The sequence below is a fragment of the Microcaecilia unicolor genome, chromosome 6 (assembly GCF_901765095.1).
Source record: "Microcaecilia unicolor chromosome 6, aMicUni1.1, whole genome shotgun sequence".
NCBI lineage: Eukaryota > Metazoa > Chordata > Amphibia > Gymnophiona > Siphonopidae > Microcaecilia > Microcaecilia unicolor.
This window is the reverse complement of record NC_044036.1, coordinates 175,188,438-175,200,880: the sequence shown is the minus strand read 5'-3', so window position 1 is coordinate 175,200,880 and position 12,443 is coordinate 175,188,438. Positions and strand designations below refer to the sequence as shown.

Below are 12,443 nucleotides of genomic sequence, written 5' to 3'. Positions count from 1 at the left end.
ACAGAGACTTGTTGACATGCTTGAAGTCCAGCACTGGATGGAATAACCTGTCCTTTTTTAGCACCATGAAACAGATGGAACTGTGGGCTCTGCCCTCACTTTTGTGCGGGTACTAGGGCGACCTCCCCCAACTCGTCCAATACCACCTTGCGCTTGTGCGAAGCCTTTCTCGGAGAATCCAATTTTTAAAAATCTGTGATTGGAGAGGAGAACTCTGACTTGTAATAGTCTCTGATAATGTCAAGGACTCACTGGTCTGAAGTAAGTTTGGTCCACTCTTCTAAAAAGTGGGCAAGACATCCACCTACCACCCCAAGAGAAAAGCACATTGGCACCCATCATTGTGAAGGGCAAGATGCCAGAGAGGCCCTGGTGAACTGGGAGGAGAAGTTCCTTTTGTAAGCTTGAAAGGACTGCCTTCGTTGGTACCTGGGCCTCTGAAATGAAGGTACCCGACCTAACCTATACTGCTTAAAATCCATAAGCATTTAGTTGACCCACCCTTCAAGAAGGGTGGGACTTATCCTCAGGTAACCACAAGCCTTGGAGTCCTCCAAATCCTTAACCAGCTTTTCCAGATCTTCACCAAAGAGAAGCTTCCTCCTAAAGGGAAGTTTGATAAGTTGCTGCTTAGATGTCATGTCCACCACCCACTGGCAGAGCCACAACAGCCTCCTGGCCATAACTGCCAAGGCGAGTCCACCAAATAGGCCAGACTGGGCTTAATGGAGGGCACCTGAATAGCAGAAACAACCTCAGAAATAGTTAGGGCATCAGCAGCCTGCTGACATACCATGCCCTAGCCATATAAGAGCTGCATACTGAGGCTTGCAGAGACAAAGCAGCCACTTCAAAAGACAGAGAGGATTCCAACTTTCTATCCAGAATATCCTTGAGTGCAATGCTGTCCTCCACTGTGTCGTCTTTTATTGATGGCTTCTATCAAAGCATTCACCTTAGGGATCTGCAACTTATCCAGCTGTTGCTGAGAAAAGGTATACACCCGGGACATAGCCCCAACCACCTTTAACCTAGAAACAGGGGTGGACCATTGAGCTGTAATGAACTCTTGCTTGGCCTCATGGACTGAGAAGCATTTAGAGGGTCTCTTAGTGCTGGCCACCATAGGAGTCTGGGAAAGAAATATTAAGGACCTCAAGGACTCAAGTAATAAAGGAGGACAATTCCTTCTTGTGGAACTTGCGACCGAGTGATCATCAGCCTTGGTCATGGGTAGCTCCCCTTTTCTCCAAAACCTCAAGATTGAGAGACTGGACAACAGCTGCACAAAAAGTTCCCTCCAACTGAGGAATGGGAACAGGAGACCCCCAGGTCAGCATCTCCCATGGCTTCCAAGCACTGCTTCTTAGCTACCTCTCAGAAAGCAAGGTCTGAGAGACAGACAGTGCCTCTTCAGCAGGGAGAGACCATTTCAAGAGGTAAGCCAGGTGCAAGAGCAAAACAAATTCTGGGGAGAAAGGCATCTGGGCAGCAGTTACAGAGGAGGGCACTGACAGGCCTACCTGCAGGGATCCTGAGCCCCAGGACCCCAAATGAGAGTTAGCCAAAAATGGCTGCCGTTCCTGCAGCTGGTGGGCAACAAAAGAATCCTCCCCTGCATGGAAAGAAGAAGGTGCAGTTGGCAATTCTGAAGGCCTCAACAGCCCTGGGGCCACAAAGCAAGAACAGAGCACAGATGCCGAACAGAGCTTGAATGACTCCACCACCATAGAAAACCATGCACAGTAGGGGCCCCCCCAACAGAGATAGAAATTTAAAGCAGTGCTCACCTGGAGTGAAGCCTTACCACCCTTGAGGAGAATCTTTCCCAGACCAGTTCCAGCAGGGCAGAAGAGGCAATGGTAGATAATTCCCCCCCCCCCCCCCCAGCTGCAGAACCAAAATGCTCTCCTTCCCCCCCCCCTCAGTGAGAAAGAAAAGCACCCAATAAGGTGAAGAAGACAGAGAAGGTGGGGGGGGGGGGGAGGAACCTGGCACTGCCAGGTGCACTCCCAAGCTGGCACTCCAAACCCTCAAGCATCCCCCATGCTTGACCAAACTGGGAAACCCAGAATAGGAGCAAGCATCCAGTCGAGACCAGAAAGTGTTGGAAGACTGTCCACCATCTTCTAGAGATAGAGGATAAAAGCTGAACTCTGCTATATAGAGGACGGTTGTTGTCTCAGCCAGCTAGTATTCCTCTATCTCCACCTGCTGGTAAATGGATAAAACCCACACTTTAGGGACTCATCTGTTGCTGAATGTAATAGAAAAGGCACGTAGGTATCTATGTTGATTTATAAAATAGGCTTAAAATAATGCTTTTGGGGAATTTTCACAAAGGTGCCCTGTTATAAAACCAGGCCTTTAAGAGAAAATCTGAATTTGTATTTATACTTTGTTTACCACTTGCTCACTGCACAGTATTTAATTGGCTCTCGTAGAAATGGGAGAGACTGCAGGCAGATGGAGAACAAATTATCGGAACAAATACAGAAGATTATTAGAGTTGAATTATCGCCATCCTATCACTTGTTTTACAAAAAATCCTTAGAAAGCTTCCAAAGGAAAACATTCGATGCAATGGTATTAATATTTAAATACACACCATATCTTCCAAGGACGTCTTTCGTGCTTTGGTTCCCTGAAACGTTTTACTGGGGGGAGGGAGAAAAAAAGAAAATATTCTATTAAGTCTGTAAACAGAAAGCATTTCTTTAGTAACCATACACAGAATCAGTATGTCAAGTAACTTCAGTCAGTCATTCTGCTTCAGTAGAGAAGCGACCAAATCTGTCCTAGAGGAACCCCAGCAAGTCTGATTTTCAGAATATCCATGATAAATATTCATGAGATAGATCTGGTTGTACTGCCTCTACTGTTTGCAGATCTTTCATGAACCCGTAACTGTCTTGTCTGTCTGTATTATTTAGATTATAAGCTCTTTTGAGCAGGGACTCTCTCTTTGTGTCAGGTGTTCAGCACTGCGTGCGTCTGGTAGCACTATACAAATGCTAATAATAATATTCATTGTAGCTATTCTGAAAATCAGAATGGCTGGTAGTCCCCTACGACAAGACTGAGTACCTCTTATTCACTACTCAAAGAAACCCTGTTTTATCACCAAAGTAAGCTATGACTTACCCAGAAAATTTGATGCAATGTTATTGGGCAAATTTTCATGTTGTTCTAGCTATTAAGCATGGCTTTTGCAATGTAATTATTTCATTTAGCAACTTAGGGACTCTTTTATTAAAGTACAGTAGGATTTTCACAGCAAACATTAAGTGCAAAGACTAGGCAGGACATGCAAGAGGCATGCCTGGGCCTTCTTGAGGTGATAGTAAATGCAGCAGCACTATCAGCAGTCATGACAGCAGCATGTGTCACAGCCAACCATGTCACTGTAGCAGGCTAGTTGCCATCTGGACAGTTCCCACCCACCAATTCCACCTAAGACAATTCTCAACCCCCCCCCCCCCCAAAAAAAAAAAACACAACAATTTCCACCTATGAGAGACGATTCACACCCAGGACTCCCCCCCCCCCCCCATTTTGTTTTCCCCCTTTGTTTCATTCTTATTTCATTCTTGTATTGAATCTTTTTTTTTTTCAACACTGACAGAGGATCGGGTGCATTGTTGATAGGGAACAAAGCGGTTAGATTGAAAACAGGAGACGAACTGCATGTCTGGAAGGGGAAAGGTATGCATAAAAGGTAATGTTTGGAGGGGTTTGGGGGGGCACTGCCCCCTCAAACAATCTGGAAGGGGAAAGGGAAGGAGAATAATTGTCCTAGTGTTTGTGGGGTTTTTTTTTTTAGTTATAGGTGGGAATTGTCCTCCCTGGTGTGGTAGAAATTGGTTCAGTGGTAATTGTCCAGATGGGAACTGGCCTAGAACCCATGTCACACCCAACTCTGGCCCCATGTTAAGCAGCTAGTGTAAGTTGTTCTTTTTTTTAATTTGGGAGGGGTGCTTGGGGTTTTATTTTTTATTTTTAAGATTACGAAGACTATGAACATCCTTTGATGAGTTTCAGAAGCAAACCACAACAACGACAAGACAGTTCCAAGAGAGAGGCTACCCGCCACAAGGCATCAATGTAGGTTTAAATAAGGCAATGGCAGCTGACTGGGACACTTTACTATGCCCTAGGACCGACAGAATGAGACCCGACATTGTATGTTGTCTGGTTTTCCAACATCTCAAGTGAAATACAGAAGATATTGAGAAAACACTGGCATTTATTGGAAGGACATTCATGCTTTAAAAATAAAAAAAAAAATCGATGGTAGCCTACACTCGGGGTAGAAATATCAAAGAAATAATAGCACCATCAGCTCTCCCAGTTCTATTTTTTCTGGTCATTGTCCATGTGGGTCATGTACAGTCTGTATTTTATCCTTAACTCTAGATACCTTTTCACAGCCATGTACAGGTCGGATTTATCATTTGAAACATAACTCTGTAATACTGAAAGGGTCATCTACATGATCATCTGTCCCTGTTCCCTCATCTATGTTGGAAAAACTATGAGGAAAGTGAAAACTAGAATTATTGAGCACTGAAGTAATGTGCACAGAAAAAAATATCACTGCTCCTCTTGTCCAGCACTGTCTGGAATTCTCACATAATTTTGATGAGCTAAGAATTTTTGTATTTAAAGTCATCAGCAAACCATGGTATGGAGGAGACACAGATTAGAACAGAAGCAACACATTATTTTTGAACTCAATACTATTCAACCAGCAGGGTTGAATGCAGAAATTGATTCTTCAGTATTTCTATGACACTACTGTTTGCTACCACGCCTTTTTTTAACTTTGAATTTCTATTGAAAAATTGAAAATGATAACAACCCGCCTCCAGAGTTACATCGTTCAATTACAGCACCACCATGCCTTATGTTCTACTTCTTGATGTCTTTTCATGTTTTATTGTTTTAGTACTAATCATATTTTTTAGCATTTGTATACCTTATGCCCAATCATCAAGATCAATTCATAATTGAGTATTCAATATTATTGCGAAATCGCTGTCACCCAGCTTGTTTGTTTATTTTTATGTTGTGTATTTATTCAGTAACCCCCTCACTAGTTTTGGTAGATATTTGGACTACAGAATTTTGTGGTAACACACAGGATAAACCCTGAATATCTAAATACTAGATAATACTTGTGAGAACCCAAAAGACAGACAAGGCTTGGAATGGAGGTGGAAAAAGCCAGCACCACAGCAAACAGATAAAAGAAGGCAGTGTCAGGAACAGAACTGGGCTCTACAACTTTCAGAGCTGCTGTTTTTGTCTTGTACTGTCTTGTGTGGAGTAGCCTAGTGGATACAGCACTGAACTTGACACCCAAGGGTGCCTGGTTCAAATTCCACTGCTGCTTGGGATCTTCGGCAAGTCACTTAACCCTTCATTATCTCAAATACAAAAATTCAGATTCTGAGTTCTCCAGGGACAGGAAAATACCTAATGTACTTGAATGTAACTTACCTTGAGCTACCACTGAAAAAGGTAGGAGCTACATCCAAATAAAATATGTATGCTTACTTATTCTCTTTTTGTGTTTGCTTAGTTTATTATTTGTGCTATGTTACAAAATGAGATATTGTTTAATATGAATTACTGTAACCTAGGTTATCTTGTCTGTCTTTTTTTTCTTATCCCCTTTTCTCATTTTATTTGTAAAAGCATTTTGATATTTTTAATTTAACAGTATAAAAAATGAAGATGGAGATGAACAAGAACTGATGGATTAAATAGAAGACATGTAGGGGAGGGGAAAATCAATGTTTGCTGTACGAATGGGAATATAAAAGTCCTTTTTTTAATGTCTGAATCTTACAAGACAATTGTGACTTGTCAGTTAAGTAAGCCTTGTTTTCCTTGCAATTCTATGAATGTGTGAGGCTCATACTAGGCAGTTTCAGTAGCATATATTAAAAAACAAAAACAGTGACCGATTCTCAGAGACCCGTGCCTGAAATTATTTTAGATATGCAATCAGTACAAACACAGAGACAGTTTACAATGTAAGAATTTTTGCCAACAGCTTATTACAAGTTGGAATTCTCATACAGGGAGTCATTTAATAACACACACTAATACCATTATCACATATTACCTACTGCTAATCTAATTTTATGCAATGGGATCTGCAGTAGATTAACAGACTATAACGGCATTATCACACACACTTAGTAAATGACTCCCATTGTGTTTGAAAAGAGGACATTTTGATACTGTGGTTTGGATTATTCTCTTAATGGGAATTTAAATGTCATAAAAACCAATGAGGAAGATTACAGGGCAGACTAGATGGGTCAATCAGTCTGTCATCACATAATTAGCCACACAGTAACATAGTAAATGATTATCTTGTTCAGTATTACAAGCACTGGTGAGTATGTATAAATACTAAAGCAATCTTGACCCACTATCTGAACACATGTACTATTTCTGAACGAAAATAGATTATAGTTAATGTTTAACTAAGCATGTGTTTGATTTAAAATAAGTAAGGAATATTTCTAGTCCTTGACAACTCTGAGGGTACTTTCTACAACCACAATAATTAGAGATTAAGTTACACTCATATCCCATTTACTATTCAATACAAAGGATTATGTGTTTTCCATTTAGTTTAGAAGTAGCGCTATAGAAGTGATAAGTAGTAGCAGTAGTTTGCTCTATTGTTCTTCAGCAGATGATAGCTGGTGAGGTCTGCATAATCGGATTAATTAGTGAGGGGAAAGCATGTGGTACACAGAACATAAATCCTTCTAGCCCAGTATCCTGTTTCCAACAGTAGCCAATCGAAGGTACAAGTAAGTGGCAGAGTTCCAAAAAGTAGCAAGATTTTATGCTACCCATACCAGAGACAAGCAGTGGTTTCCTTCAGGTCTACCTTAACAATGGTTTATGGAAACTTCCTGCCAGAATTTGCCCAAACATTTTTTTTAAACCAGCTATATTAACTGCTTTCACTACTTGCTCCAGAGCTTAATATCATGAATTTGCTCCACCCAGTCTGCATCAGTGAGAGCTCACCCCTTCACACATGGCCTCAACAGCTTAACTGATCTCCTTAAAACAGCATCCTTTCAGAATTCCCTAGAGTGCTCATTCTACTATCCTGTGCCACCTTTCTTGTCTGCTCCAAGGACTGGCATCCTTCTTTTCCTCAAGCTGGACTACCCTATCTCTGTATCACAATCAACTATGAGGGGGATATGTTAATCTGCCTAAGATCCAGACCAGGGCTTGTTAGAAGTCATTCAGCAATACAGAGTACTATTTCTTTTTAAGATTTTTTCAAGATTTCCAAAACACACAGAAAATCTAAACATGGTAAAATAAAAACAATCTATACATAAAAGAATACCATCAAGCCCTCATCAAGAGAAAAGAAAATGCAAATCAAAGAAGAAAAATACACATAAAGTTATTCACCCATATTGAGCACTAATATCACTACTGAACTCCACTAAACAAAAGCCCCATCATTTTTCATACCCCTTAAGAAACATCTCAAGCTGCAATAAATCCCCAAAAAATAAATTCTTGGAGTGGAGTAGCCTAGTGGTTAGTGCAGCGGACTCTGATCCTGGGGAACTGGGTTCGATTCCCACTGCTGCTCCTTGTGACTCTGGGCAAGTCACTTAACCCTCCATTGTTCCTGGTACAAATAAGTACCTGTATATAATATAAACCGCTTTGAATGTAGTTGGAAAAACCACAGAAAGGCCCATTCCCTTTCCCCTTGAAAAGTGATACAACATTTGCAAGGATATTTAAGAAAAACAGAGCTAGAATGAGTTCCATAGAGCATGGTAGACAGGCTCAGATTAAGCCTCATAGGAGAGGTAGTCCTTAAGGAGTTGGCTTAATAGGAAGTGATCTTGTCCTTCATAACACCACCGGAGACAATTAAGCAGCTGCAACAAACAAGCTAGTCTGCATGCATTCAGGACTGGAACCACCCTCATCAGAAAAGTAAAATCGTCTCCTTCTCTGCGCACATCCAGCAGATAGCCAAGACCTGTCGCTTCTTCCTCTATAACATTAGCAAAATCCGCCCTTTCCTCTCTGAGCACACCACCCGAACTCTCATCCACTCCCTCGTTACCTCTCGCCTTGACTACTGCAACCTGCTCCTCACTGGTCTCCCACTTAGCCACCTTTCCCCCCTTCAGTCCGTTCAGAACTCTGCCTCACATCTTATCTTCCGCCTGAACCGATACACTCATACCACCCCTCTCCTCAAGTCACTTCATTGGCTTCCGATCAGGTACCGCATTCAATTCAAGCTTCTGCTACTAACCTACAAATGTACTCGATCTGCAGCCCCTCCTTACCTCTCAACCCTCATCTCCCCTTACGTTCCTACCCGTACCCTCCGCTCTCAAGACAAATCCCTCCTTTCAGTACCCTTCTCCACCACCGCCAACTCCAGACTCCGCCCTTTTTGCCTCGCCTCACCCCACGCGTGGAACAAACTCCCCGAGCCCATACGCCAGGCCCCCTCCCTCCCCATCTTCAAATCTCTGCTTAAAGCCCACCTCTTCAATGTCGCCTTCGGCACCTAACCTCTACACCTCTGCCCAGGAAACCTAGACTGCCCAACTTGACATTTTGTTCCTTAGATTGTAAGCTCCTTTGAGCAGGGACCGTCCTTCTTTGTTTATTTTGTACAGCGCTGCGTAACCCTAGTACCGCTCTAGAAATGTTAAGTAGTAGTAGTATAGTTGCTGGTTAAAGGTATTTTACACTTTTTTTTTTTTTTTTTTACTGGATTAGAGACTCTTGATTTGTACATTCCCTTACCAGTGAGATATGCTTCATAACTGACTTTCTCTTACAACCCAGAGCATCTGGCCTGTTAGCTTCTAAACTGATTTACAGTGAAAATTCAACCCAACACTTGATGAAACAATGGACGTTCAAAAATCAAAGATAAATAAATATCATACCAATGGATCAATATCCATGTCATATATATATATCATGTTTTTTGTTTGTTTTTACTTCAGCAGTGTAACTCACAGGGTCCAAATTTTCATCGAGGCACACCTCAATCATCGTGAGTCAATAATTTCAAACCTTTTTCTGAAACCATATAGCTTCAATCTTCAAAACATTTATAAAAATATCTTATATAGTAGCTATTACAGTTATCTGTATTAGAGAAGAAATCGGTCAGCGGACAGTACTCCAACATGACTCATGTTTTGCAGACGCTGTCTCAAACATCCCCCCTTATTCAGCCGAACCCAACCATCCCTTGTTTGTGGAGTTAACAAGAGATGGCTGAGATCAGCTGACTAAGGGGTGTTACTTGAGACAGCAACTGTGAAACATCAATCATGCTGGAGTATTGTCCCCTTGCCGATTTCTTCTCTTACCTACTATATAAGAGATATTTATGACATGAATATTGTATTATTGGTATGATATGTATTCATTTTAGCTTCTAAATTGAGGCTGTCATTGAGTGAAAGGAATGTCCATCACCAGGTTAGGCTTGTGCGTCCACCACTGCAATATGAGGTGAATCCTGGAGAACACATGGAATAGAAATCTGAGGGAGCATCTGCTTGACCCATAGAGTTCAAATTCAGACATGCAGAGATGGCAGAACCAGCCAGCACTGACAAAATTCGTATCACCCATCTGCTGGAGGCAAAGAAATACTAACAGTATCCTGGCTGCACCACCTGTTATGCTGGTGGCATCATTAGAATTTTTTTTTAACCCGTCTCCATTTGCTGGTCAGGGGACATAATACACTCATCTGGACTGGTCTAGCAGAATAAGGGATTATTTATATTACATTCAACTAAATCTGTCCACAAGCATTTCTAGGTGGAATATAATAATGGATTCATTATAACAAAAAGCCATGACTCATTGCCCTCCATTCTTTGTCCTGTGGAGTTCATCATATGAGAGCAACCAGAGGGAGTGCCAGAAACAAAAAATAGAGTTTATGCCAAAAGGTCAGACACATTCAGTTGAGCTTGTCAGAGGGGCTCTGCACAAATAAAAGCTCATCTTAAAGAGAACCTTGAGCTTTCATTTGTGCACAGCCCCGCTGAGCTCAACTGAATAGGTAACAATGGTATTTTCCTACCAACCCAACACAGAAAATTCATGAATCCTAGTGTTATGCATGAGTGAATTTGCTTGTCAACACAGCAATGAAGGAATCATGACTAGAGTAAGATAAATTTGGAATTATGCAAGCTTGTTCTAAAAAAAAAAAAACATTTACAGCTTTCTGTATTGCAGATTTCCAAATCTTGCACCTGTCTAAGCTTAAAGGAATTGCACTGACTGTGTGACGAGTGAAAGGCCATTTTGGACTATTTCTGGTGTGAACAATTTTAAATCTCGGTGATACTAAGTAAAACATGTGTACATTAAAAACCCAGGGAGCTCTCTGTAAAACACCAGTGCACAACCTAGTGAAAAAAATAACAAACAAAAAGGGATTCAAACTATATGCTAGTAGAATACTGCACCTTCCTTGATCACACCTGAAAAACACATGAAGGCAAAATACTGAACTGGAAAGTTACCTCAAGAAGTCAGACTCAAGCATGCAGCAATAATACAAAAATTGAAACATACATGAAAAATATCACAGATGCACATTTCCAAAAACTGACATATTCCAATTAATAAATCCTGAATAAAATAGTTTTTTCTACCTTTGTTGTCTGGTGACTTTGCTTTTCTGATCATGCTGGCTCAATACCGATTGTGCTGCTATCTGTCCTCTTAACTCCGTTTCCAGGGCTTCCTTTCCATTTATTTCTTTACTTTCCGCCTTTCTTCTTCATTTCTTGCCCTACATCCGTAAGTAAAAGCTGGGTCCTCCGCAGACTTGACTGTCCAGTGAATCCAGCTTCTGCCTATTTTCTATATCCATGTGCACTTTTTCTCCTCTCTTCCTTTTCCCTCACCTCATCTCCTTCCTCACTCTTCCCTCGCCTCCATCCATGTCCAGCATTTCTTCTCTCTCCTCCATCCACCCATGTCGAGCAACCCTCCTGTCCCCCCTGCCATCCATCTATGTCCAGCAACCCCCCCCCCTGTCCCCTCTGCCCTCCCCTGCCATCCACCTATGTCCAGAAACCCCCCTCCCATGCCATCCACCCATGTCCAGAAACCCCCTCCCCTGCCATCCACCCATGTCCAGCGACCCTCCTGTGCCCCTGCCCTCAACCTATGTCCAGAAATCCCCTCCCCTGCCATCCACCCATGTCGAGCGACCCTCCTGTTCCCCCTGCCCTCCCCTGCCATCCCCCTATGTCCAGAAACCCCCCTCCCCTGCCATCCACCCATGTCCAGTGACCCTCCTGTGCCCCTGCCCTCCCCTGCCATCCACCTATGTCCAGAAGTCCCCCTCCCCTGCCATCCACCCATGTCCAGCGACCCTCCTGTGCCCCCCTGCCCTCAACCTATGTCCAGAAACCCCCTCCCCTGCCATCCACCCGTCCAGCGACCCTCCTGTGCCCCCTGCCCTCCCCCCATGTTCAGCGACGCGACTTTCCTCGTTCCCCTGCTCCCCCTCCCTCCAGCCACGTGAGCCCCCCTCGCCGACCCGCCAAACGACTCTCTTCTACCACCCGACCTGCCGGCACCTCACCTGACCCAGCATTTTAAAACAATCTACAAGCGGCAGTGCCTCGCGTCTGTAAAAGAAAAATCACTTCGTCCATTGGCCGGCCTTCCCTCATGTCCCGCCCTTGCGGAAGTTACATCAGAGGGCAGGACATGAGGGAAGGCCGGCCAATGAATGAAGCAATTTTTCTTCTTTTACAGACGCGAGGCACCGCCGCTTGTAGATTGTTTTAAAATGCTGGGTCAGGTGAGGTGCCGGCAGGTCGGGTGGTAGAAGAGGGTTGTTTGGCGGGTCAGGCAAGGGGGGCTCAGACGGGGGAGGGGCTCAGACGGCTGGAGGGAGGTGGAGCAGGGGAACGAGGACTGCAGAGTCGCGTCGCTGGGCATGGAGGGCAGGCGCGCAGTGGCGGTGGTCGGCGAGGCAGACTTGAGGCGCGCCGCGTGGGGCCCTATGCGGCCGCCTCTGCCTAAGACCGGCCCTGGATATGGTAGTGGTGTACAGTTGTGGGGAGTGGGTTTTGGGGGGTGGGGCTCAGCACACAAGATAAGGAAGTTATGCACCTGGGAGCAATTTGTGAAGTCTATTGCAGTGCCCCCAAGGGTGCCCTGGCATGTCAGGGGAACCAGTGCACTACGAATGCTGGCTTCTCCCACGACCAAATGGCTTGGATTTGGTCATTTCTGAGATGGGCATCCTCGGTTTCCATTAACACTGAAAACCGGGGACGACTATCTCTAAGGTCGAATAAATGTTGAGATTTGGGCGTCCCCGACCGTATTATCGAAATGAAAGATGGGCGCCCATC

General features: G+C 43.6%; 1 protein-coding gene across 2 annotated transcripts in view; it reads right to left on the bottom strand.

Moving 5' to 3' along the window:
- The window catches only part of LOC115472925 (store-operated calcium entry regulator STIMATE-like), a 123,966-nt gene that overhangs the window by 67,078 nt on the left and 44,445 nt on the right, over positions 1-12,443 (bottom strand). For both annotated transcript variants that reach the window (XM_030207452.1, XM_030207453.1), the window contains exon 2: positions 2,609-2,657. In XM_030207452.1, coding sequence (XP_030063312.1) covers positions 2,609-2,657 — 49 coding nt within the window. The remainder of the gene's footprint in view (positions 1-2,608; positions 2,658-12,443) is intronic.